Here is a 26208-nt window from a genome sequence, read left to right on the forward strand (position 1 = left end):
GAATGTGTTGATTGACTGAGTCGAAAGCCTTGGCCAGGTCGATGAATACAGCTGAACAGTATTGTACTTTGTTGAAGTACCTTTGGCAGTGATTACAGCCTTGAGTCTTCTTGGGTATAATGCTACAAGCTTGGCACCTGTATTTGGAGTTTTCCCATTATTCTCTGCAGATCCTCTCAAGCTCTGTCAGGTTGCATGGGGAGCATCGATGCACAGCTATTTTCGGGTCTTTCCAGAGATGTTCGATCGAGTTCACGTCCGTGCTCTGGCTGGGCCACTCAAGGACATTCAGAAACTTCTCCTGAAGCCACTGCTGCGTTGTCTCTGTTGTTGTCCTGTTGGAAGGTGAACCTTTGCCTCAGTCTGAGCTCCTGAGCGCTCTGAAGCAGGTTGTCATCAAGTATCTCTCAGTACTTTGTTCTGCTCATCTTTCCCTTGATCCTGACTAGTCTCCCAGTCCCTGCTGCTGAAAAACCTCCCCACATGTTGCTGCCACCACCATGCTTCACCGTAGGGATGATGCCAGGTTTCCTCCAGACATGACTCTTGGCATTCAGGCCAAAGAGTTCAATCTTGGTTTCATTAGCCCAAATAATCTTGTTTCTTAGGGTCTGATAGTCCTTTAGGTGCCTTTTAGCAAACTCCAAACTGGCTGTCATGTGCCTTTTACTGAGGATGGGCTTCCATCTGGCCACTCTACAACAAAGGCCTGACTGATGGAGGCCACTGTGTTCTTGGGGACCTTCAATGCTGAATACATTTTTGTGTACACTTCCCCAGATCTGTGCCTCGACACAATCCTGTCTTCGAGCTCTACAGACAATTCTTCCAACCTCACGGCTTGTTTTTACTCTGACATGCACTGTCAACTGTGGGACATTATACAGACAGATGTGTGACTTTCCAAATCATGTAGAAACATCAAGGACGATCAATGGAAACAGGATGCACCTGAGCTCAATTTCGAGTCTCATAGCAAAGGGTCTGAATATGTAAACAATTTCATTTTTAAAATTAATACATTTGCAAAAATGTCAAAAAACCTGTTCTTGCTTTGTCATTATGGGGTATTGTGTGTAGATTGAGTTATTTATTCTAAAATGGATTTTAAAAATGAGACTGTAACGTAACAAAATGGGGGGAAAACGAAGGGGTCTGAACACTTTCCGGGAATGCACTGTACTTAATTGTAATGCATATATAATTGCAATTAGTAATAATATTAGCTAGCAACAATATATAAATACTCTATTTTCATATTTTACAAACTGAAGTTTGACAATGTTTTTAAAAAGCTAAAAAAATATAAATAAAAATAAATAAAAAGAAAGTTATGTAAACTGATGTACAATATTCATTCGTATTACAGGTATTTTTCAACCATTTCAAAATTATGCCAAAGTTAGAATTCAATAGTGGTATTGCTTTCCACCCTCTTATGCTTCATTCAACGCAGTTAGGTCGGTATTTTTTTAATCATAATGTAACACCATCAAATGTCATGCATATTTTTGTGCTAACGTGTAAAGATAGAAGGGGTCGACTAAAAATAATGCTGACAAAATTGTATTGTTATTCTTGTTTGGAAAAATGGGGTGCCAATAAAGCACTGGTTCTGAAAATAACACATTTCACTCAATCATTGTTTTATATTGACTTCAATAAAACAATGAATATGATAAGAGCAAGCCAAATTTGAGGTCTTAGACATTTGCAGCTAGTTGTGCGTCTCTAACAGGGTGGAAATACCTCAAGGTCCACGTGTGAACAATCCGCCTATAACATTTACATTTAAGTCATTTAGCAGACGCTCTTATCCAGAGCGACTTACTATAAATATTAGGATTCAGGTGCTTGACCAATGTTTTTCTTAAAGTCAAACATGTCCTTTTTGTGATAGACTACTAAGAAAAGAAAACAAATATGAACTTTTACCCCAAAAGTTACGAGGGCCAAAAGACAATGGAATATCCATTGACCACAAATTATTATATTTACACTTGTATTCCATTTTGGCACTAGAATACATGTTTGACTCATATCGATGCCGTTTTCAAAACGTTAAGTTGCTTTTAGGAGCAGTCGCTCTTTTTTAATACAATCTTGAACAAAACTAACAGCTGTTAAAATACAGTATATTCTTACAGGTTGTCTTGTTTTTGCATACAGACTTTAATGGTATGCCACACTATTTCACAAAACTAGCAGCAGTTAAATTGACTTACAGGAGTAGCATTTTTTTCTGCAGTCCCCTGAATGACATTAAGACAAGAATAGCCTGTTAACATGTACATTTATTGTGCATGTTCAAATATAACATAGCTAGCTAATGTAATGTAAATTGTATATCAGTAGTCAGATACGACAGTGTTGTCGAATTTCAGAAGTCAGATTCGTCAGTGTCTACAATTTTGCACAAACCTAGCAGCAGTTAATTCATACAGCCGTTAGTTTTTCCTTTGAGCTAATGTTTCTGGGTTGCAAAAGGTGCTTGGAGCGCAGGCAAACTTCGCTAACATGCGGTACTCTACTTATGCTTAACATTATTTCACATATCATTTTTAAGTGATGATTGACAACTAATGTCAATAGCTATCTGTCGTGCTATCTAGGTTATAACTGCAGATGTATTGCTAATAGTCTTACTTCCAGTGAACTTCGCCAGCAAGCTAACTGAGTTAACAAGTTGGAAATTGCAGATAAAAGAGATCCCGTAAGCGTTTCGTGAAGTACTTATATTCAAATTCATCACACGATTCAAAACAGCCGATTCGAGCATTGGCGAAAATGCCATTGAAATTGCGTTTTTCTCGCTCCAAAGGCGCTGATTGGCTCCATTCGGATTTGTCGCGTTGCTTACTGATGACGTACCAGCTAAACGCGCAATTTGAAATGTACCAGCTAATCTAACTAGCCAGCTGTGAATGAATCTAGCGGAGCCATTTTTTAAAATTAATTTAGCCAATTAATTAATTTAACCTGCTTGTAAATTGCTCGTATTTGTATTGTTATCAAATGTGTTGTTTAGTACACCATGGATGTTGGTTCACATTTACAGTAAGTTCCGATTTTAGTTAGCGAACTAGTTACGCGTTAACTGTTGATTTCCCCAACCAACTAACGCAAATTATTGACAATAACTAACTAAGTAATGATTTCTCCCAAAAATGTGTGAATAATATTACCTTTTGATAGTTATAGATGTTTCTTTGATACCAGGGTTGTAAACAAATGTTTTGGTTTTACAGGAGTTTTGAGCAAAGCTTAAACAACTATACCGGAGACGACCCACTCGATCCATGGGACAGGTAACTTGTCAATGCAATGTGTGTAACCTTTTATTTAATTATTACATCTTCTTACTTACAATGACGGCCTGCCTTTTAACTTTTCAGCTCGGGGTTTCGATCCAGCAACCTTTTGTTATTGGCCCTTCAGGGGGGGAGAAAGTAGAAAGTAGACAATGAATGGTTATTCATCTGGCATTGATTTGACATTTTCACATGCATATCGCACTTGGTTTGAGAGGAATATAACATTGTGGGGGAAAAAAACTAAATAAAAGTACTGATGAAGCAAGCAATTGATTGTGATTAATCATCTGTTTTTATGGCCAGCTTAAATTTGTTGGTGTATAACTCTTTACCATTTACATTTTCAGGTTTATAAAATATCTAGAGAAGAGACTACCTGCTGAAGACTCCATAGCAATGTCTCTTGTGCTAGATCGTCTAGTACAAAGATTTCTCCAAGAAGAGCGTTATATCAATGACATCCGATACGTAAACTACTGCATTAAATGTGCAAGTTATTACAATGAGCCCATCAAACTATACAGCCACATATACAGTAAGGGCATTGGCACCAGAGATGCAGTCCTCTATGTGGCGTGGGCTCAACAGTTTGAGCAGCAGGGCCTGCTTCAACAGGCTGATGCCGTGTACCAGAGAGCCATTGAAAACCAAGCTAAGCCAACTGACACTGTCCTTCAGCAATACAGGTAACTTGAAGTATTGTGTTTACCTTTCCATGTTGATGTTTCTATTGTTGATACATTTTAATGTATTCACAGAATGTTCCAAACCAGGACTTCTGGAAGTGGGGCAGGGGCATCAGGTGAGACTTTTGTGTGTATTTCTTCCTTCTGTACCAGATCTTTGGCTGTGGAAATTATCAAAGGAAACTAATGTATCCACTATCTAACCTGTGTTTATGAAAACAGAAGCTGTACGGAATCCTCTTCAGAATTCCAACTTGGTAAATCAGCTGCATACCCACAGAGTGCCCAGCCCACAGTGCAAGGTGAGTTACTAACCATTTTTGTAGCTTCAAACTTGGTATACATTGGTTAGTGGCCGTTTCTCATGTGTTGTTCATAGAAAGTGATCAATATGATATTTTTTTTTGCCACAGGACCCTGAACGTCTGTTCCAACTCCCTACAGACAGAACTGTTCGCATGTAAGTCACTAGACAGAATACCAATTCTTCTTATTGTCCCTTATTTTCGGAACGTTACATTATATTACCTCTAATGAAATTACTCTACCACAGAATCTCCCGGTCTGAAAATGTGGTGGTAAATAAACCCAATCAAGGCCCGGTTGTGAGCCTGCAGACAGTGTCGATGTACCGTACGGAAGACCTCGTCTGCGATGGGTCTGAACTATGCTTCGAGGAGTTCAGAGCCAGACGATACTTTGTGAGATGCAAGCAAGAGAAGAAACAGAGAGAGTTTGGTAGGATCATATGACTTCTTAACCCAGCGCTGTTCCATCACACTCCTCTAAAGAGAAGAAATGTATGGCTGGATTTTAGTGTAGTCAAAGACATCGATATGAACAGGCCACATGATATCCTTTAGACACCCTTCATCTAAATCAAATGCATTAACAACTGGTTGCATAGCTCACTACCACAGGGCTAATTGTGGGTTTGGACCAACGTTTTCATTGTTCTGTTACCAGAGGAACGTCAGAGTTTGGTTAGAGAGCAGGAGGAGGAGGTAATGAGGATGAACCGGCTGTTGGAGGAGCTGGAGAGTAATCTCTGTGTGAGCTCTACAGGCCAGGGAAGCACCGCCAGTGTTCTACCAATGCAGCAGGTGAGAGAAACACATTGCCTTTTTATCTTTAGTCGTTTCTGTTATAGTTTCCCTCGTACACTTTTTTTTTTTTTTCATTGGTATACACTTCTGTTTCAGACACTCTGCACACCTGCAACAGACCTGAATCCTGAGTTCCTCCAACATACCTTAAGGCAACCTCTACTCTCGAGCAACCTCTGCATCAAACTCACTCTAGGCTTTAGACTGAACAGTGAACAGGACCCCAGACAAGGCATGGTTAGGGAATCTGAGACACACCTTCAGTGTGACAATCTCAGGGCTCCCATTACAGACACTCTGCACTCACAGAGATCCGTTTCCTCATCTGGACAGTTGGAGGAGGTAAACACCTCCCATAGACGCTCCCTCCACATGCCAGAAGCAGCAATGGGTCACTTGTGTGAATGTACAAAAGCTCCAAAACCATTTGCAGTCGCTTCCCAGGCATATTCTCTGCAAGCTTCTCTAGTTCAGCCCCAACCAGAACAAAACCCTAAGCCATTTGGGTCGGCCCCACAGAAGCCAGCAACCTACATATCTGACGTGCAGCTTGGTGGAGTTCCAAATCAGGGTGGTCACTCTCACCGTAGCAGCATTTTCCAGCAGCACAACGGCAGCAATCATCAGTAAGTGATAATGAGTCATCATGTCTCCACATTGGTTCTTGTTTTTCAGATGTGTAATTGTTCCCAACCAGACTTAATTACATATCTTATGCTGCTGCTTAGTCAGAGTGAAACGCCTCAGAGATTAAGGTAATTAATTTGTTTTTAATTAATTTGCCGCTCATCATCTCCAAGCTATTCTCTTCTTTGTTTTTTCTAGTGAGGTGTCTGTCAGTGAAGCTCCTGAGTCGGAGGTGAAATTAGATGGTGAGTAAAGGATCGTAACCTGGGCCCGTTATCCCCTTCATTGGAATCCGCATGGGAATTAAAAGATTGTTTAATCACACCGTCCCTCACTCACTCCTATTATCTTTGGCAGTGTCACAGGGAGGGTCTGGAAACGTGTCCCATATCACTCCTAACACTTCTCTGGGACTGGTGCAAGCCACCCCGTCCAGGGTGCTCCCATCCCCCACAGTCAACACACGGAAGGCACTTGGTGATAAATGCATACTTTTATTGATGACTCAGTCATAAACCATGTTGTGTTTACATATTGGTGAAATAGATGTCTAAAATGCAGAAAAACCACTGTGGTGCTATCTACTACACCCAGTCCCTTTTTTTGGTGTATATAGTCTAATGTATTACCATACCTGTGTATGGGAAAGACGCTACAACCAATGGAGTCCTTAGTATCTCACCGCTCTTTACCCTCACCTCCAGATGCTATCATGGACATGTTCCAGGCTCCAACCCTCCTGCAGGAGGACCAGTTCCGCAGCATGCCAATGCATCCACATCAGGCAGAGAACAGCTTTGATGCTGGCTACCAGAGAACGGGTAATTAAATTCCCATCTGATTGGAACTTCTCAAAACCTTTGTTTCAGACTGTAGGTCAAAGTGCATGTAAAAAATTTGCATCACATTTTACAATAAAACAAATAAATAAAATAAGAGGTAAAAGCCAATAACAGACAATAAAAGCGACACATAATGGCGGGTCGCCCTTTTTGATTTTACATACAGTGATTAAATGGTATTTCTATAAATGTTTTTGTTGTATTATGTAATGGAGGCGACGCTTCATTCAGCAAGCCCCACAATGCAGTCCCTTTCGCCATCTTTCAGGATGAGAATGACATAAAGGAGAAATGCAGGTGAAGCATTGCATTTATTCGCCTGCATCCATTTCTCTTTGCCGTCTCTTTAATTCAACATAGGATATTTATTAACAATGCATTATTGTTCTTCTCCTGCTCCATTTAGTGTTGCTATGGTGGACAATGCAAAGCCACCAAGGGCCCTAGCAGAAATCCCTGTATCTAAACCAGAGAAACAAAATGTAAGTGCACAATTACATGGTGACTTACCCATGTTGATTCAACAAGGACTCAATGTTGTTGATGGTTGGGTTATTTTAAGTTGAGTACACAATGCAAACCTTTATCTTTTCGTGTGTTTGCTCGTTTACATTTTTAAAAAATCAGGAATCTCCTTTTGAATTGATACCAGATGAGAGCACTATGTGGGAAGCACGCTATAACTCCCTGGCCGCCTGCCCCAACAGCACCAGAGACTTCACTGTCGGCTCACCTGATCTCCACGCCCTTCCAAAACAAAGCTCCTTACTCCTGGGACTTTGATCAGGATCAAGGTAGCCCTCTGTCTGAGCTTATACAGGATGCATCCCAACGGGTAACATAGGGCTCTGGTCAAAAGTAGTGCACTATATAGGGGAATAGGGTGCCATTTGGCAGTTCAGAAATCAAATGCCCTCACCTGGCAAAACGTGTCTGTAGTTCAGAACAACAATGCTGTCTATAGCAAGTACTTTCCTTTTCTTTTTCTCCCTCTAGAAAATGATCAACCCAGAGGTTTTGGGGGTCTGGAAGAAGTCCCTTTCCTACGACAACCCACAAAACTCAGGTACTTAACAGTAACCCCCTATTGTAGACTACCGGTAACTGCAGTGTACTGTATGTGTTCACGTTGAATGTTTGTTGGTCCACGTTTTTGATGTGTAGTCAAGAGTGAGGGTCAAACCATTGTAGTTGCCTCCATGGCGGTGATAATGACCTCCTTCCTCAGCCCTATCATAGAGCAGAGCCCACCTGATGGGTTACCTGAGACTGGCACAGAGTGCTGTATGAGAGCTCAGGGCTTTGCTGAGCAGGGCACCATCGTGGGAGAAGGGCTAGCCTTGGCCCAGCGAAGCCTGGCTACCTGCTCTATGACTGAAGTGCAGCATCATGCCCCGGCCGCACTGTCCTTCAGAGACCAGACTGCCCCCCTGACCCATGCTGAGGTGGCAGTGGCCAAAAGCCCTCCTTCCAAGGCCTCAAAGCCAGACTGGGATGTATATGTGAGCCCAGAGCAGTCCTCAAAGCCAGCTTTTCCTCTCCCACAGCGTGCACCTGTGGCAGAAGCATTCATTTCAAAGAGCCAGATCTATGCCCTCAAATCCAACTTTGATGTTCCAACTTGTCCAGAGAAAGCCCCAACGGCTACCTTCGATATCCCCATGAGTCCGGAGTGTGCACCCAAGTCAGACTGGTTAATGGTCAAAAGCCCAGAGGTTGTGGTTGAACCTGACTTGGATGCCTTCATGAGAGCCCGTCAGGGTCAGAGAACAGTCGGCATCCTTCTGGAGACCGTGGACATCCCCATGAGTCCAGATCCACCTAAATTTGGCTCGGATGTGACCATGAGTCCATTCCAGTCGTCATCAAAATTCAGAATGGATATTCTTATGAGCCCAGACCAAGGTTCAAAGGTGAACATGGATGTTCCCATGAGTCCAGCAGCTCAAGGGGCAGCGGCTGTAGAGCTGGTCTCCGACCCCTGGGATGAGGAGCTGATTTCCTCCCTGCTCTCCAAGCTGTCCACACCACTCACCTCACAGCCTAACTTCATCACCTGGCAGTGCAAAGTCCCCAGCATTGCACCCAAGATGACCATCAAGATCGGTAAGAAAGTCGTCCATCTTTGTGTTTACAAGCAGTGACATTTAAATGACATCTGAAAATGGCTTTGATGGTCGTCACACAGGTGAAGGCTCCTTACGGGTTGACTGTGTACTCGGACAGGGTGCCTTTGCCACAGTCTACCAGGCAACTGACCTTAACACCTCGGAGAAGATGATTTTAAAGGTAAGATGGATCTTGACTTTATATTAATTTAAAACAGTTGACTCCCCTGACCCTTCAATGAAATTAGTAGTAATTATTTTGCCTCTGCCATTACTAAGGCCAGAGAACATGGCATGTTTTTATGGAGCTGGCCCTCACAATGAATGCGCTCCTATTGGGTGATGGATTCTCAATGCTTGAATGTGTCTTTCTTGATTTATAGGTGCAGAAACCTGCCAATCCGTGGGAGTTTTACATCAACTCTCAGCTGAATGTCCGGCTGCAGCCCAGCGTGCGCCACCTCTTTAATAACATCCACTCTGCCCACCTCTTCCAGAACGGTAGTGTGCTATTGGGCGAGCTCTACAACTGTGGCACCCTATTGGTGGGTAGTAACCCCTCTTCATCACCCACCAGACTTTTTCAATCAATTAAAGATCAAGGATACTTCCCAATTATATCCCTTTCTTCCCAGTGTGTAATGTTTCACTTCCATTCACTGATTTGAAAGGACTGGTATAAAAAATATAGTGGAAACTCACTCTCGCCCATGCCTGTATCAATCTAATGCTTTTAGATTTCTGGGAAGTGGTGAACAAGTTTACACTATAGGAGAAAGGAGATCTTATTGGGATGCACCCAAGGAGAGGCCACAGCAGAGCACTGAAAGGAGTTAAACATGTTTTATTATTCCCCTCTAGAATGCTGTAAACCTGTACAAGAACCTTAGTGACAAGGTGATTCCCCAGCCTCTGGTGATCTACTTCACTGTCTGCATCCTGCACATGGTGGAACAGCTTCACAATATCCACATTGTTCACGCTGACATCAAACCAGACAACTTCCTGCTGGGAGAGAGGTAGTGACGTCCCTGAGTGTGTAAAGGACACCGATAGGAATCCTGTATCAAATGCTAAACTTAATATGTTTAACTGTGTCATTTCAGTGAGGAACATATTTTATTTGAGTATTTTCCTTACAATCATTTAGTAGTGGGTGGATGCAGTACTCTACCAGGGATTTCCAATGTCTCCTCTTAACTGTTTTAATTGTTTGCCTGTTGTTCTTTAGGTTCCTGGAGAAAAAGTCTTTTGACCAAGAATATCTGGATCATGGCCTCTCCCTAATTGACCTGGGTCAGAGCATTGACATGACCCTGTTCCCAGAGGGCACGGCTTTCAACGCCAAGTGTATGACCTCTGGCTTCCAGTGTACAGAGATGCAGAGTGGGAGACCATGGAACTACCAAGTAAAGATTGCTTGTTTGTGTGCGTGCTCCTGTAATGATGGTGGATGTCTGATAATACCTGTTGAGGATATTAAGTTTCTTTGTTTTAGACGGACTACTTTGGTATAGCTGGAACGGTGTACTGCATGATTTTTGGAACATACATGCAAGTGACACAGGAGGGTGGCGTGTGGAAGACAAATGCAGTATTTAGAAGGTAACCCTTTTAGTAGGAGTTTTTTTTTACACAACTCACAACTTATTTTTTGCTCTCAAACTCGTTGACTATATTTGTTGTAATTTTGAAAACATCTCTCCACTCCACTGCAAATAGTTAAAATTCACACTATATTACCTTTCCCCTTGTCTGTCTCCTCCAGAAATCCCCACAGTGATCTGTGGACAGAGTTCTTCCACACTCTGCTGAATATACCTGACTGCAGCTCCCTGCCCTGCCTGCGGAGCCTGCGCAGTAGACTGAGCACTGTGCTCCAACAGAACTACAGCAACAAGCTGCCGTCACTGAAGACCCGCATGGTTATTCAGCTGTTAGAGAGCAGGACGACACGGAGATAGAACTCTCTGAGAACCTTTCTACTCCTGGGTCCTGTTCAGTAGGTATACAATTAAAAAAAGTGGTCTGAAACTGAGTGGAACTTGGGAGATACTATCTGGACTTTATGAACAACCCTAATGAACACGACCCTGGATGGATACTACTGCGATGTCGAATTTCTAGTCCATTTGTAAATACAAATGATTGACCTTAAATTGGGTCCGGTCACTGTGATAACCGTTTATGCATTTTAATGTTTTTTAGTGATAACCATTTGTCCATTTAAATAACATAAATTGTGAGGTTGGTGATGTTATGGTGTATTTAAATTTGTAAAGAATAAATAAACATTTTAACATTTCTGTCTTGCAAGTGTAGTTTATCATGACCTTTTTAATTTCTTTTGGCTCTAACTTCATGCAGAAAAATGTCACTAGGTGTCACCCTTGTTCAAGAAGTTGAGCAACATGCTCTAGTTTGTGAATTTACTGTGTAATTTTAAGGACAGTATTTGATATTAACACAGTATATAGTTGTGTATTCCCTTGATACTACAATGCAAGATAAATGAAGGCAAGGCAATTATTTATGTTTCAGTACCTATTGCCAGATGTTTGATGATAGTAGCTAGGTTAATGCACCAGCAGAATATAGCAATCAAAAATGACTTTTCATCCAGAACAACAGATCAAAACAAATTAAGGAGGTGATGTACGAAATTAGCACAAAATACTTGACTGGTTCCAAGTGTCGGAGCAATTCAGTTTTGAGTCATACCAAAGACCTCAAATGGAACCCGATGCCTCTGCTTGGCGCTCGGCATTAAGGACATGGATTGGGTGATGAACCCCTGTGATAGGCTAGTGTCCTGCCCAGGAGGTGATCTGTTCTGGTTTGGACAAGGCTTTCTTACAATTCAGTTTGGATCCAGGCTACATATGCAATTACCACAATCTGTGCCTCTACAGTACAGTTCCCTCAGAGGTGCCTCTAGTTTTGCCACTGTCTATTCCATTGCTAGGCACCCTGTTTGACTCCCACTTTAACAGCTCTGCCCTTTGATGTCCTCAGCATTATTAATGAGCTTTTTGTTTGGTCACAGTTTTTCTGACCCCAATGGTACCCTATTCCCTTGTGGGCCCTGGTCAAAAGTAGTGCACGGGAGAGTGAATGGGGTGCCATTTGGGACATTAGCATTGTCAATCAGAAGCCTGTGATATGAAAAGAGAGAGCGCAGCAGAGATTTTAGATTTCCCCGTAGCTGGAACGGTGATGCTGAAACAGACCAGACTTTTAGGGTGGACGCTAGAGTAAACCTCTCAAAGGGTGTTAACGATAGAAGCGTGCCTCAATCTGTTTTTCCTTTACCATCCCCTCAGGCGAGAGTGATATCAGAGACCATCAATACTAGCCTGGCTGACACGACCCATGATCAGGCCACTGATCTGACACCTTGCAATGAGAACCTAGACACCCTAATGAATAGGGAGGATTTACACATAGAACAAACCTCATAACATTGAATATGAATTGAGGCAATTACTTTTTTATTTGGTGTATTCCGGTGTGTGAGATATTAAATGTCACAAACTGAAAATTGAGTTTGTAGTTGTGTGGTGGCTTTAACATGCACTGTTTACGATAACACAATTTACTAGCTATCTGCTATCTGCTTTTTAATTTATTTTTATATTGTGTGAGATATCCATGGGGTATATCGTCACATTAAGGACACGTCATTACTTTCCTACATAAATCCAACATAAAAAATAACTCTGAGGTGACTAATTCAGACTGAACAGTTTGATTATTTCACAAATCCAATCTGATGCTTGCAGGTGATTATTATTTGTTATAAGAAGCTTCCATGAGGAGAACAGCCAGCAAACCTGTTCATACTACAAGCGTCAATGTCAGTCGTCTGTCTTTTTGACTAGAGCCCATTATCCCCTTATTTTTACATTACATTTAAGTCATTTAGCAGACGCTCTTATCCAGAGCGACTTACAAATTGGTGCATTCACCTTATGACATCCAGTGGAACAGTCACTTTACAATAGTGCATCTAAATCTTAAAGAGGGGGGGGGTTGATCATCCATTGCTGTGACAGCAGCAGTGACAGCCCATCCATAGGGTGCCATGCACAGTGGTGGGAGAAATCACTGGTCTTCAGCAGTCCCAGTTGGGCTCTCAGCAGCCATCCAAACACCCATTTAACCCTGCAGAGCTCCACCTTGTGGAGTGCAGCAGGCATCATCCTGTCTGACAGTGTCAGCCTCATTGTCTGAAGAAGCTGTAACTATGACAAGGCTGGGGAGGTCAAATAAAAATGTATTTGTCACCTACTTTGTAAAAAACAGGTGTGGACTAACAGTAAAATGCTTACATACGGACTCTCCCCAACAACGGAGAGAGCAATAAAATAGAGAAATAATAGATAAGTAAAAAACATAATGACAGGTACACATTGAGCAACAATAACTTGGCTATATACACGGGGGTACGAGATAGTTAACAATAGCGTCAATGTGTCAAGTGCAAAAAATGGTCAATACATACAGCCCAGGTTGCTTTTTGGTTAACTATTTAAATAGCTATTTAGCTGTCTTATGACTTAAGTAAAATATGTTCAGGGTCCTGTTGGTTTCAGACTTTGGTACCGTTTGCCGTGCGGTAGCAGAGAACAGTCTATGACTTGTGGCTGGAGTCTTTGACCATTTTTAGGGTCTTCCTCTGACACCGCCTGGTATAGAGGTCCTGGATGGCAGGGTGTTCCACCCCAGTGATGTATTAGGCCATCCGCACCACCCCCTGTAGCACCTTGCGGTCGGAGGCAAAGCAGTTGCCATAAAAAGCAGTGATGCAGCCTGGGGCCCTGGTTAAAAAGCAGTGATGTAGCCAGGGGCCCTGGTTAAAAAGCAGTGATGCAGCCAGGGGCCCTGGTTAAAAAGCAGTGATGCAGCCAGGGGCCCTGGTTAAAAAGCAGTGATGCAGCCAGGGGCCCTGGTTAAAAAGCAGTGATGCAGCCAGGGGCCCTGGTTAAAAAGCAGTGATGCAGCCAGGGGCCCTGGTTAAAAAGCAGTGATGCAGCCAGGGGCTCTGGTTAAAACGTAGCGCACTATAAAACAAATAGGGTGCAATTTTGGGATGCTATTTATAGTAACACCCCAATTATAGTGTTCAGGTATAATTTAGCACATGCTCCTCTCTTCCTTCCTGTATTGCTCCATGTGCCTGACATGTAGTATAATGTAGGGCTATGCGTCAGTGCGTGGGAGTATAGCTCTGTATCTCTGCTCTCCCCGTCTCCAAGGTAGTCTCGCTTTCTTCTGACATCTAGAGGAATCCGCAAGCATAGATAGACTGAAAAATAGCACAGGGGAATGAATCTACAAGTGTCATTCCCATAGGCTAACTGGGGAAAGGCCTCTGCAATGGAAATGTAAGCAGCAGTAATACTTCAAGAGGCACCACCTCAGACCAAAATAGCTCAACATGTCAGTTTGTTACTGTAAAGTGTATTATAGCATCAACATCCCTGCCATTTCACCTCCATTCAGCTGTGCTTCGCTTGTGTCTGTTCTAAGACATGTTTTGACATTGTGTATTTTAAACAGTGCACCATAATATTTACTTTTTTTCTGTAGCCTAAACTATGCATGTTGTATTTAAAACAAACCAAAATTAATAAGCCCATACCAATAGGCATACCAAATGTATTCATTAGGAACAGACACATACTGTACTCATAGAACAAACAGAGTCAAATCATGTGAAATGCAAAACAATGTATTTGGTAGAAAGAATACATACTATTCACTTCTGAATACATCTTTAGGTAAAATATGCAGAAATAAAATGAGAGGGAAGCCTAATCAAAGGAGGCAGAGGGAGCCCGCTGGAGCTTTGGTCCTCAGTGTTGGATGATACTGCAGAATCAGCTGGTCCAGATACCACCTTGGCTGAGGCTGAGCTAGGTTTCACCTTGTGCTGTTGTGGAGCCAGCAGGGTCTTGAGCTCCACGAAGCCTCCTTCCAAACCATTCATCAGCACAAGCTGTTTAATGAGGGCAGGATGGGGTTGTGAGACAGTAGCTGTGTGGGTCGAGGTCTCTAGAGCCAGGCTGTGTGAGCTTTGCACGTGGGCAGAGGCAGTGGTCACTCCCTTGGTGTGGGCCGAGGGGGCCGAGGCGGTGGTCACTCCCTGGGTGTGGGCCGAGGGGGCCGAGGCGGTGGTCACTCCCTGGGTGTGGGCCGAGGGGGCGGTGGTCCGGGTGTGGGCCGAGGCGGTGGTCACTCCCTGGGTGTGGGCCGAGGGGGGCGGTGGTCGGTGGTCACTCCCATGGGTGTGGGCCGAGGGGGCCGAGGCGGTGGTCACTCCCTGGGTGTGGGTCGAGGGGGCCGAGGCGGTGGTCACTCCCTGGGTGTGGGCCGAGGGGGCCGAGGCGGTGGTCACTCCATGGGTGTGGGCCGAGGGGGCCGAGGCGGTGGTCACTCCCTGGGTGTGGGCCGAGGGGGCCGAGGCGGTGGTCACTCCCTGGGTGTGGGCCGAGGGGGCCGAGGCGGTGGTCACTCCCTGGGTGTGGGTCGAGGGGGCCGAGGCGGTGGTCACTCCCTGGGTGTGGGCCGAGGGGGTCCGGGGCGGTGGTCACTCCATGGGTGTGGGCCGAGGGGGCCGAGGCGGTGGTCACTCCATGGGTGTGGGCTGAGGGGGCAGAGGCGGTGGTCACTCCCTGGGAGTGGGCCGAGGGGGCCGATGCGGTGGTCACTCCCTGGGTGTGGGCCGAGGGGGCCGAGGCGGTGGTCACTCCCTGGGTGTGGGCCGAGGTGGTGGTCACTCCCTGGGAGTGGGCCGAGGGGGCCGATGCTGTGGTCACTCCCCGTGTGTGGGCCGAGGGGGCCGAGGCAGTCGTCACTCCCTGCCTCTGAAGGTGCTCCATGTGTTTCATGATCAGGTTGTCCTCCAGGTGCCTGAGCTCCTCCTGGCCCATGAACAACACCTTATCCCGCCGTCTGAGTGGGGCAGTACGTTTCAGAACAACAGCGGGGGCTCCTGCCACCTGGGTGGGTTTCCTAGTTGGCTGGCTGGTTGCCGAAGCAAGGGCGGAGTGGTATGACTGGGCCACCATGCCAGGAAAGTGTTTGAGCTTCACCTCCATACACTTACTCCTCACCTTCTCCTCCAGCCAGCATCTCTCCGGGGTCAAGCTCCTCACAGGGGATGTCTGATTCAGAGAGTGTCTGGTCTGGGAGGGTTTGGTAGCGTGGGTCTCGGCTGGCTGGAGCACGGTGCTGGTGGTAGTCTTCTCCACAGGTCTGGTGGCTGGTGAGCTGTCCTTCGCTACGGCTGCAGTAGCCTGTGGCTCCTCCGCTGGCCTTGTAGTCTTATTCTTCAACCTGAACTCTGTGTTGCGGTGCGCTCGTCCAGAGAACACCGCCTGATGGTCGGTCACATTGCCCATAATCTTCCCGTCACCTGCGCTGCCGGAGATAGGGAGCTGCTGGAGCGCAAGGTTGCCCATGTACCTGGTGACCAGCTTGGGGAAGCCCCAGAGGAGCTGGCTCTGCTTGCGGCAAACATGAGACTCAAGCTTCTCTCGGACCTCCTGGCAAATGAAGGGGATCCTGGCGCCCTGAGCGTACATCATGATGGACTTGGATTTACCCTCTAACCCTGGAGACTGGCATGGAGCCTTGGAGGGAGATGGAGGGTTGGCACCCTGAGGGCAGAAAGCTGGAACACTGGCAGTTTTCCTGGTGATCTTTGATCCTTTCTTGGCCTGAGAGGTGGTAGTGGTGGTAGTAGTGGTGGTGGTCGGGGTGGACGCAGAGGTGGAGGTTGAGCTGGTGGTGCCTCCCCTCTTCAGTCTCTCTGGGATCAACCACCTAACGATGGAGATCATCAGCACGGCAATCCTCCAGCGCTTGCGGGCCACCTTAGATTATAGATTAAATTAGATGAATTCAACTCCAAGGAGGAAATTAGACAGACAAACACCTAACCAGCAACTCATCAACTAGACATTTAACAGAAGTGGATGTCTCAAATGACACTCTATATCTTATATAGTGCACTATGTAGGAAATAGGATCAGTAAAAATGATTTTCTTTTCCAGACCTTCTGTGTCACGTTGAGTTCCAAGTGTCTGCGGTGCCAGCGGCACAGGACGGCCGGGTCTCCATTCCTCGGCACAACTTCAAACAGCTGTCTCACCATTTGAATATGTCTCACAGTCGGAGTCCTGGAGAGGTCTGTGCGGCCGGCAGCTCTGTCTTTACAGCCAGTGACAGTAGAAGCAGCAGCAACAGGCACAGTGACAGGAGAGTCCAGTTTGGCCTCCATCAGAGTCCAGTTTAGCCTCCAACCAATAGCAGTACGCTGACGAGGGCAGGGCTGGTATTCAAGAGGTTGAGGAGAGCCAGAAGGAGTCACATACCTAGAGGAGCTGCAGGAGGAGCTACAGGAGGCACGTGTGGAGCCATTGTGACTGTCCTTAACATCACCATCTCCTGGTAGCTTGAGGCAGGGCTTAGCCAGTGGGCTGGGACTACTTGAAGAACAGCGACTATCTGGACCACCGCCTTTCAGGAATTTAAACCTGTCAGGTGGATGCCGTTTCCGCCATTTATTGCAGACTCGGCATGTGCTGCAGTCACTAAATCTGGAGGATCTAGAAGATCTAGAATGTGATCTAGAAGATGATCTGGATGAGCATGAGTCAAAGCACGATTGGGGGTCAGAGCAGGATTCCAGGTCCACCTCAGAGGTGAGGTCCTCCATATGTAATGTTAGTTCCTCCAGTCGTTGGAGGTAGCTGTAGTAGAGATGAACTCCCTCTGTGAAGTTATTGACCAGCGCTCTGCAAAAGAACATTTAAGACTGGGTTAAAATTAAGTTACATATGGGTAAAGACTGGGTAAAAATTAAGCCCAAAATATTAAGCCATTTTCATGATTTTTACAAAAGTTTTAACCACATGAAAGATCTCTTTGAAATCCCAATGAATTATGAAGGATGAAACTTACTTGTCAATGTCGCCGAAGACATCATCCTGTTAAAAAAATAAAATAATTGTATACGATAAGGATTTTGAAATATATATAACTTGTAAATTCTGTACAATGACACATTGCAAACAATGGCAAAATTAGGAAGTTAAGATGGCCGACCTTCAGCACTACTGAATGGAGAGCACTCGTGTATACTGTATATACAGTACCAGTCAAAAATTTGGACACACCTAATCTTTATTTTTACTAAAGTCTACATTGTAGAATAATAGTGAAGACATCAAAATGATTAAATAACATATATGGAATCATGTAGTAACCAAAAAAAGTGTTAAACAAATAAACATTTATTTTATATTTCAGATTCTTCTAAGTAGCCACTCTTTGTCCTGAAGACAGTTTTGCACACTCTTTGAATTCTCTCAACCAGCTCATGCCTTGTTAAACATTAATTTGTGGAATTTCTTTCCTTCTTAATGCGTTTGAGCTAATCAGTTGTGTTGTATCAAGGTAGGGGTGGTATACAGAAGATAGCCCTATTTGGTAAAATACCAAGTCCATATTATGACAAGAACAGCTCAAATAAGCTAAGAGAAATGACAGTCCATCATTACTTTAAAACATGAAGGTCAGTCAATCCAGAACATTTCAAGAACTTTCTTCAAGTGCAGTCGTATAAACCATAATGCGCTATGATGAAACTGGCTGTAAATGTGGACCGCCACAGGAAGGGAAGACCCAGAGTTACCTCTGCTGCAAAGGATAACTTCATTAGAGTTAGTTGCACCTCAGATTGCAGCGTAAATAAATGTTTCACAAGTAACAGACACATCTCAACATCAACTGTTCAGAGGAGACTGCGTGAATCAGACCTTCGTGGTCAAATTGCAGCAAAGAAACCTCTACTAAAGGACACCAATAATAAGAAGAGACTTGTTTGGGCCAAGAAACATGAGCAATGGACATTAGACTGGTGGAAATGTGTCCTTTGGTCTGATGAGTCCAAATGACGGCACACCCCAGAGGTGCCATCACTGGTCACCAACCTAATTAGAGCAGTAAAAATAAATGCCCGTGGTCTGATGGTCTGATATACCTACTACGGCATTCAGCCAATCAGCATTCAGGGCTCCAACCACCTGCTTTATAAATAGTGGTAGTCACTCTGCAGTGCTGAATGGACAGCGCCACTGTCTAGCCAGCTATAGAGTTTTAATGTTTGTGGGAAGTGGGGCAGTTTGTGGCAGGCCCATGTATTTAGAGAGTTGGGCCAGTGCGGTTTCTGCATTATGGTGCATTTACATAACACTTCAACATTCTATGGCAGCAATGTTAGCTCCCCATTAAAATTATATGGGGGATATTTTAAAAACACCTGTGTAACTGAATGTCTAGAATATTCAAAATTATCTAAATATATAGCCCTGGTTTGTGGGCAGTTTGTCACACACGCGTGAAACACAATTAGACTATATAAAAGTAACTTCTCCCTACTGGTGGCGCGCACTTACATCGTCCTTACACAAATGGATGACCCAGAACAGGAGCAGGAGAATGGAGAGGAGAATCAGGAAAAGGTGAAGCCCGATGACCCCGTCAGAACCGAACTCCTCCTCGGATACTTGTAGGAGCCTGGGCACACAGAGGCCCATGTAACTTACTGCAGTGGCAAACATGTTAACATCTTCCTTCTTCAGTCACACATCGCCATGATGACCACCCTAACGTTATTTAATGCTCTACCGCGAAACCACGAATGTAGCTTCGATCCATTTCTGTTCTGGTGGTTGCGCGTTCCAAGAGCAAAAGTGGGGTTGAAGCCTACATACAACGTTACTGCTCTGCCTGATTGATAAAGTGTATCTGACGGTTACAGGTTGTTGTGAACCATATAAGCGGCATGTGTGCGTCACGCTATTATGACTCAATCATGGTGTGTAGTACGTCACGCAATCAAAGTAAACAGTTGCGAGGTACCACGAAGCATCCTTAATCGAAATCTCTATGGCCCAATATGCCTCAAAGACAAATTCCCGTGCTGTGTCCCTCTATATGACACTCTAATTAACCCTATGGACAATGTATGTCATACCCTAAGAACACACAGCAATAGTCTATATTTTGTTGTCGTGGGGTTTGAGAATTCTACAAGTTAAAGCAAAACATCACCAACCTAGAATGTTTTTTTTTCAGCTTGGGGTTTGCTAGGCTACCCAGTCTGATTTGGAAGATTGTTGATATAGGTCATCTCCCACAGGCCACACATTGTTTTATTGGACCCTCGTTGCTTTTCAAAACCCTTCAAACAACTGCAGAAACATTTTCATATTCATGCTTCCTAACTTACTAGAGAGGTGTGTTTAAGTCACAAGCGTATTTGTTCCACCTCTGCATTTCATTTCCAAACTAATAATCTCTTTCAATAGTTTGTTTACCACCCAGCTGCGATTACAAAACAGATTAAGATGCTGCTCACACCTGATCTGCAATGCAGAATATAAAGTCTGCCGTTAAAACTAAGTGGGCTGAGGGGTTTGTTTGGGTAAAGAGTAAATAAAGAGGTGAGGTGCCACAGAATATTAATTAAATGTTATGATATCATCCCCAATGTCATTTAAATAAAAAAGAGGAGCCCTCTAAAAGAGGAGAGAATTGTAAGGTAATGCATATGAACTGATTTATCCATTAAGGAGCACACACATTTATTCTCACTAACAGTACCTCTCAGTGGGAAAAACTGGTTAAAATGTTGTCATTTCCTCTGACAATCACAGTAAAATATGCTTAATGTGACCATTAATTCAAGTGCTGTTATTAAAATGTCAATATATAATATATATGTATACATATACATTATATATTGACATGTAATAATAATGTCAGAAAAGCCTCAATTCGTTGGGTCATGGACTCTACAGGGTGTCGAAAGCATTCCACGGGGATGCTGGCCCATGTTGACTCCAATGCTTCCACAGTTGTGTCAAGTTCTCTGGATGTCCTTTGGGTGGTGGATCATTCATGATACACAGGGGAATCTATTGCTACTCATTGGACTCTATGATCACTCTGCTACACAGCTGATGCCTGCTGGACTGTTCATTAACACGGTACTTCATTTTGTTTATCTTTTGGGCCCAGCCTCGAACTCAGGCTCTGTGTGTAGCTAACTGACCCTGTCTGCCCATTTATCGCCATTTACCTGTTGATCTTGTCTTAGCTGTTTACCCATTGTTGTCTCACACGTTGTTGTCTTAGCTCTCCCAAGCAACACCTGTGATTGCTTTATGCCTCTCTCTAATGTCAATATGCCTTGTATACTGTTGTTTAGGGCAGCTCTCGTTGTGTTATTTTACTGCGGAGCCCCTAGTCCTGCTCAACATGCCTCAGATAGCCCCCATGTCTCACCTCCGACACATGCAGAGACCACATCTAGCTTAACTGGCGCCTCCAGAGATGCAACCTCTCTCATCGTCACTCAATACCTGGGTTTACCCCCACTGTACTCGCAGCTTACCATACTTGTCTGTACACTATGCCCTGAATCTATACTACCACGCCCAGAAATCTGTTCATTTTATTCTCTGTTCCCAAAGCACTAGACAAACAGTTCTTACAACCTTTAGCTGTACCCTCATCCTACTCCTCATCTGTTCCTCTGGTGATGTAGAGGCTAACCCAGGCCCTGTATGTTCCCAGGCACTCTCATTTGCTGACTTCTGCAACCGTAAAAGCCTTGGGTTCATGCATGTTAACATCAGAGCCTTCTCCCTAAGTTTGCTTTATTCACTGCTTTAGCACACTCCACCAACCCTGATGTCCTAGCCGTGTCTGAATCCTGGCTTAGGAAGGCCACCAAAAATCCGGAAATTTCCATGCCCAATTACAATGTTTTCCGTCAAGACAGAACTGCTAAAGGGGGCGGAATTGCAATCTACTCTAGAGATAGCCTGCAGAGTTCTGTCATACTATCCAGGTCTATGCCAAAACAGTTTGAGCTTCTACTTTGAAAGATCCATCTCTCAATAAATAAGTCCGTCACTGTTGCCTTTTGTTATAGACCCCCCCTCAGCTCCCAGCTGTGCCCTGGACACCATATGTGAATTGATTGCCCCCCCATCTATCATCATAGTTCATACTGATAGGTGACCTAAATTGGGATATGCTTAACACCCTGGCCATCCTACAATCTAAACTAGATGCCCTCAATCTCACACAAATTATCAAAGAACCTACCAGGTACAACCCCAAATTCGTAAACATGGGCACGCTCATAGATATCATCCTGACCAACTTGCCCTCTAAATACACCTCTGCTGTTTTCAACCAGGATCTCAGCGATCACTGCCTCATTGCCTGTGTCCGGTATGGGTCCGTGGTCAAACGACCACCTCTAATCACAGTCAAACGCTCCCTAAAACACTTGTGCGAGCAGACCTTTCTAATCGACCTGGCCCGGGTATCCTGGAAGGAGATTGACCTCATCCCGTCAGTAGAGGATGCCTGGTTGTTCATTAAAAGTGCTTTCCTCACCATCTTAAATGAGCATGCCCCTTTAAAAAATGTTTAAACTAAGAACAGATATAGCCTTGGTTCACACCAGACTTGATTGCCCTTGACCAGCACAAAAACACCCTGTGGCGTACTGCACTAGCATCGAATAATCGCTATACACCAAGTCACTTGGCTCTGTCATTACCTCACATGGTCTCTCCTATCATTGCTATGCAGACGACACACAATTAATCTTCTCCTTTCCCCCTTCTGATGACCAGGTGGCGAATCGCATCTCTGCATGTCTGGCAGACATATCAGTGTGGATGACGGATCACCACCTCAAGCTGAACTTCGGCAAGACGGAGCTGCTCTTCCTCCCGGGGAAGGACTGCCCGTTCCATGATCTCGCCATCACGGTTGACAACTCCATTGTGTCCTCCTCCCAGAGCGCTAAGAACCTTGGCGTGATCCTGGACAACAAACTGTCGTTCTCAACTAACATCAAGGCGGTGGCCCGTTCCTGTAGGTTCATGCTCTACAACATCCGCAGAGTACGACCCTGCCTCACACAGGAAGCGGCGCAGGTCCTAATCCAGGCACTTGTCATCTCCCGTCTGGATTACTGCAACTCGCTGTTGGCTGGGCTCCCTGCCTGTGCCATTAAACCCCTACAACTCATCCAGAACGCCGCAGCCCGTCTAGTGTTCAACCTTCCCAAGTTCTCTCACGTCACCCCGCTCCTCCGCTCTCTCCACTGGCTTCCAGTTGAAGCTCGCATCCGCTACAAGACCATGGTGCTTGCCTACGGAGCTGTGAGGGGAACGGCACCTCAGTACCTCCAGGCTCTGATCAGGCCCTACACCCAAATAAGGGCACTGCGTTCATCCACCTCTGGCCTGCTCGCCTCCCTACCACTGAGGAAGTACAGTTCCCGCTCAGCTCAGTCAAAACTGTTCGCTGCTCTGGCTCCCCAATGGTGGAACAAACTCCCTCACGACGCCAGGACAGCGGAGTCAATCACCACCTTCCGGAGACACCTGAAACCCCACCTCTTTAAGGAATACCTAGGATAGGATAAAGTAATCCTTCTCACCCCCTCCCCCCTTAAAATATTTAGATGCACTATTGTAAAGTGGTTGTTCCACTGGATGTCATAAGGTGAATGCACCAATTTGTAAGTCGCTCTGGATAAGAGCGTCTGCTGAATGACTTAAATGTAAATGTAAATGTAATGTAAATGAATAGTCCCCGCGATATGCAACTTTTCAGGGAAGTCAGGAACCAATACACAGTCAGTTAGGAAAGCAAAGGCTAGCTTTTTCAAATAGAAATGTGCATCCTGCAGCACTAACTCCTAAAAGTTTTGTGACACTATAAATTCCATGGAGAATAAGAGTACCTCCTCCCAGCTGCCCACTACACTGAGACTAGGAAACACTGTCACCACTGATACATCCACAATAATCGAGAATTTCAAGAAGCATTTCTCTACAGCTGGACATACTCTCCACCTGGCTACCCCAACCAACCCTGGCCAACAGCTCTGCATAACCGCCATCGATAAAAGACAGTACTGTGCAGCCGTCTTCATCGACCTGGCTAAGGCTTTTGACTCTATTCTTATCGGCAGACTCAACAGCCTTGGTTTCTCTAATGACTGCCTCCCCTGGTTCACCAAGTACTTCTCAGATTGAGTTCAGTGTGTCAAATCGGAGGGCCTGTTGTCCGGACCTCTGGCAGTCTCTATGGATGTGCCACAGGGTTCAATTCTCGGGCCGACCCTTTTCTCTATATATATCAATGATGTCACTCTTGGCCTCCCGGGTGGCGCAGTGGTTAAGGGCGCTGTACTGCAGCGCAAGCTGTGCCATCAGAGTCCCTGGGTTCGCGCCCAGGCTCTGTCGTAACCGGCCGCGACCGGGAGGTCTGTGGGGCGACGCACAATTGGCCTAGCGTCGTCTGGGTTAGGGAGGGCTTGGTCGGTAGGGATATCCTTGTCTCATCGCGCACCAGCGACTCCTGTGGTGGGCCGGGTGCAGTGCATGCTAACCAAGGTTGCCAGGTGCACGGTGTACCCTCCGACACATTGGTGCGGCTGGCTTCCGGGTTGGATGCGCACTGTGTTAAGAAGCAGTACGGCTGGTTGGGTTGTGTATCGGAGGACGCATGACTTTCAACCTTTGTCTCTCCCGAGCCCGTATGGGAGTTGTAGCGATGAGACAAGATAGTAGCTACTACAAAAATTGGATACCATGAAATTGGGGAGAAAAAGGGGTCAATTTTTTTAATACATTTTTGTATTATTATTATTTTTTTAAATGATGTCGCTCTTGCTGCGGGTGATTTTTTGATCCACCTCTACGCAGACGACATCATTCTGTATACATCCGGCCCTTCTTTGGAAACTGTGTTAACAAACCTCAAAACGAGCTTCAACGCCATACAACTCTCCTTCCATGGTCTCCAAATGCTCTTAAATGCAAGTAAAACGAAATGCATGCTCTTCAACCGATCACTGCCCGCACCCGCCCGCCCGACTAGCATCACTACTCTGGACAGTTCTGACTTGTATGTGGAGAACTATAAATACCTAGGTGTCTGGCTAGACTGTAAACTCTCCTTCCAGACTCACATTAAGCATCTCCAATCCAAAGTTAAATCTAGAATCAGCTTCCTATTTCGCAAGAAAGCCTCCCTCACTCATGCTGCCAAACTTCTCTCGTAAAACTGACTATCCTACCAATCCTTGACTTCAGCAATGTAATTTACAAATTAGCCTCCAACATTCTATTCAGCAAATTGGATGCAGTCTATCACAGTGCCATCTGTTTTGTCACCAAAGCCCCATATACTACCCACCACTGCGACCTGTATGCTCTCGTTGGCTGGTCCTCGCTACATATTCGTATACCCACTGGCTCCAGGTCATTTATAAGTCTTTGCTAGGTATAGCTCCGCCTTAGCTCACTGGTCACCATAGCAGCACCCACCCGTAGCACGTGCTCCAGCAGGTATATTTCACTGGTCATCCCCAAAGCCAACACCTCTTTGGCAGCCTTTCCTTCCAGTTCTCTGCTGCCTATGACTGAAACGAATTGTAAAAATAACTGACGTTGGAGACTTATATCTCCCTCACTAACTTTAAGCGTCAGCTGTCAGAGCATCGTACCGATCGCTGCAGATATAAGCCCATCTGTAAATAGCCCATCCATCCAACTACCAACCTCATCCCCATATTTGTTTTTGTTTTTCTGCTCTTTTGCACACCAGTATTTCTACTTGCACATCCTCATATGCACATATATCTCTTCAGTGTAAATTGCTCAATTGTAATTACTTCGCCACATTTAGCCTATTTACGACCTTACCTTCTTACTTTCTTTGCTCACACTGTATACAGATTTTCCATTGTGTTATTGACTGTACGTTTGTTTATGTGTAACTCTGTGTAGTTGTTTTTGTCGCACTGCTTTGCTTTATCTTGGCCAGGTCGCAGTTGTAAATGAGAACTTGTTCTCAACTGGCCGACCTGGTTAAATAAAGGTGAAATAAAGAAATAAATACAAATAAAAACTGTTGAGTGAGAAAACCCCAGCAGCATTGCAGTTCTTGACACACTCAAGCCGGATACCTGCTACCATACCCCGTACAGAGCCACTTAAATATTTTGTCTTGCCCATTCACCCTCTGAATGGCACACATACACAATCAATGTATCAATGCTTAAAAATCCTTTAACCTGTCTCCTCCCCTTCATCTACACTGATTGAAGTAACATCAATAAGGGATCATAGCTTTCACCTTGATTCACCTGGTCAGTCTACTGTATGTCATGGAAAAAGCAGGTTTTCCTAATGTTTTGTATTAATGCAATACAATTGGTCCCTTCAAATAAATAAATGGTAATGCATCACTTGAGATTAACAACTTTTTATATCACAGCAACACATGTGTTATTAATCTATCAACAAACTTCATGAAATGATCAAATGATACAGGTTTAACAAAGATAAATGTTATTGGAATATCATGCTTGAAACTGAATATCATGCTTGAAACTGTGAAGTGGGTCAGA

General features: G+C 44.7%; 2 protein-coding genes across 4 annotated transcripts; one reads left to right on the forward strand and one right to left on the reverse strand.

The window, feature by feature from the left end:
• The first annotated feature begins 2887 nt into the window (after positions 1-2887).
• Positions 2888-10985, forward strand: LOC123990647 (mitotic checkpoint serine/threonine-protein kinase BUB1-like). 3 transcript variants are annotated; one of them, XM_046291363.1, is made up of 23 exons: positions 2888-3057; positions 3249-3326; positions 3662-4000; positions 4073-4116; positions 4223-4302; positions 4414-4460; positions 4554-4738; positions 4967-5103; positions 5203-5732; positions 5932-5978; positions 6091-6210; positions 6438-6554; positions 6791-6872; positions 6982-7057; positions 7228-7369; positions 7572-7641; positions 7804-8681; positions 8764-8864; positions 9067-9228; positions 9545-9702; positions 9915-10092; positions 10182-10288; positions 10452-10985. In XM_046291363.1, coding segments are annotated over exons 2-23 (3798 nt in total). In that variant the 5' UTR covers positions 2888-3057; positions 3249-3324; the 3' UTR covers positions 10648-10985. The 3 variants fall into 3 exon arrangements, with proteins under 3 accessions (XP_046147319.1, XP_046147318.1, XP_046147320.1); XM_046291362.1 differs by having other exon boundaries at positions 3249-3308; XM_046291364.1 differs by lacking the exon at positions 6091-6210 and having other exon boundaries at positions 3249-3308.
• A 3976-nt stretch (positions 10986-14961) lies between these two features.
• Positions 14962-19555, reverse strand: LOC123991509. The gene is made up of 4 exons (XM_046293120.1): positions 19151-19555; positions 17655-17680; positions 16747-17488; positions 14962-16563 (listed from the first exon to the last, which is right to left on the reverse strand). Exons 1-4 carry the CDS (start codon positions 19313-19315, stop codon positions 14962-14964), a joined length of 2535 nt encoding a protein of 844 aa, XP_046149076.1. The 5' UTR covers positions 19316-19555.
• Positions 19556-26208: the final 6653 nt, after the last annotated feature.

The sequence above is a fragment of the Oncorhynchus gorbuscha genome, linkage group LG12 (genome assembly GCF_021184085.1).
Source record: "Oncorhynchus gorbuscha isolate QuinsamMale2020 ecotype Even-year linkage group LG12, OgorEven_v1.0, whole genome shotgun sequence".
Taxonomy (NCBI): Eukaryota; Metazoa; Chordata; class Actinopteri; order Salmoniformes; family Salmonidae; genus Oncorhynchus; species Oncorhynchus gorbuscha.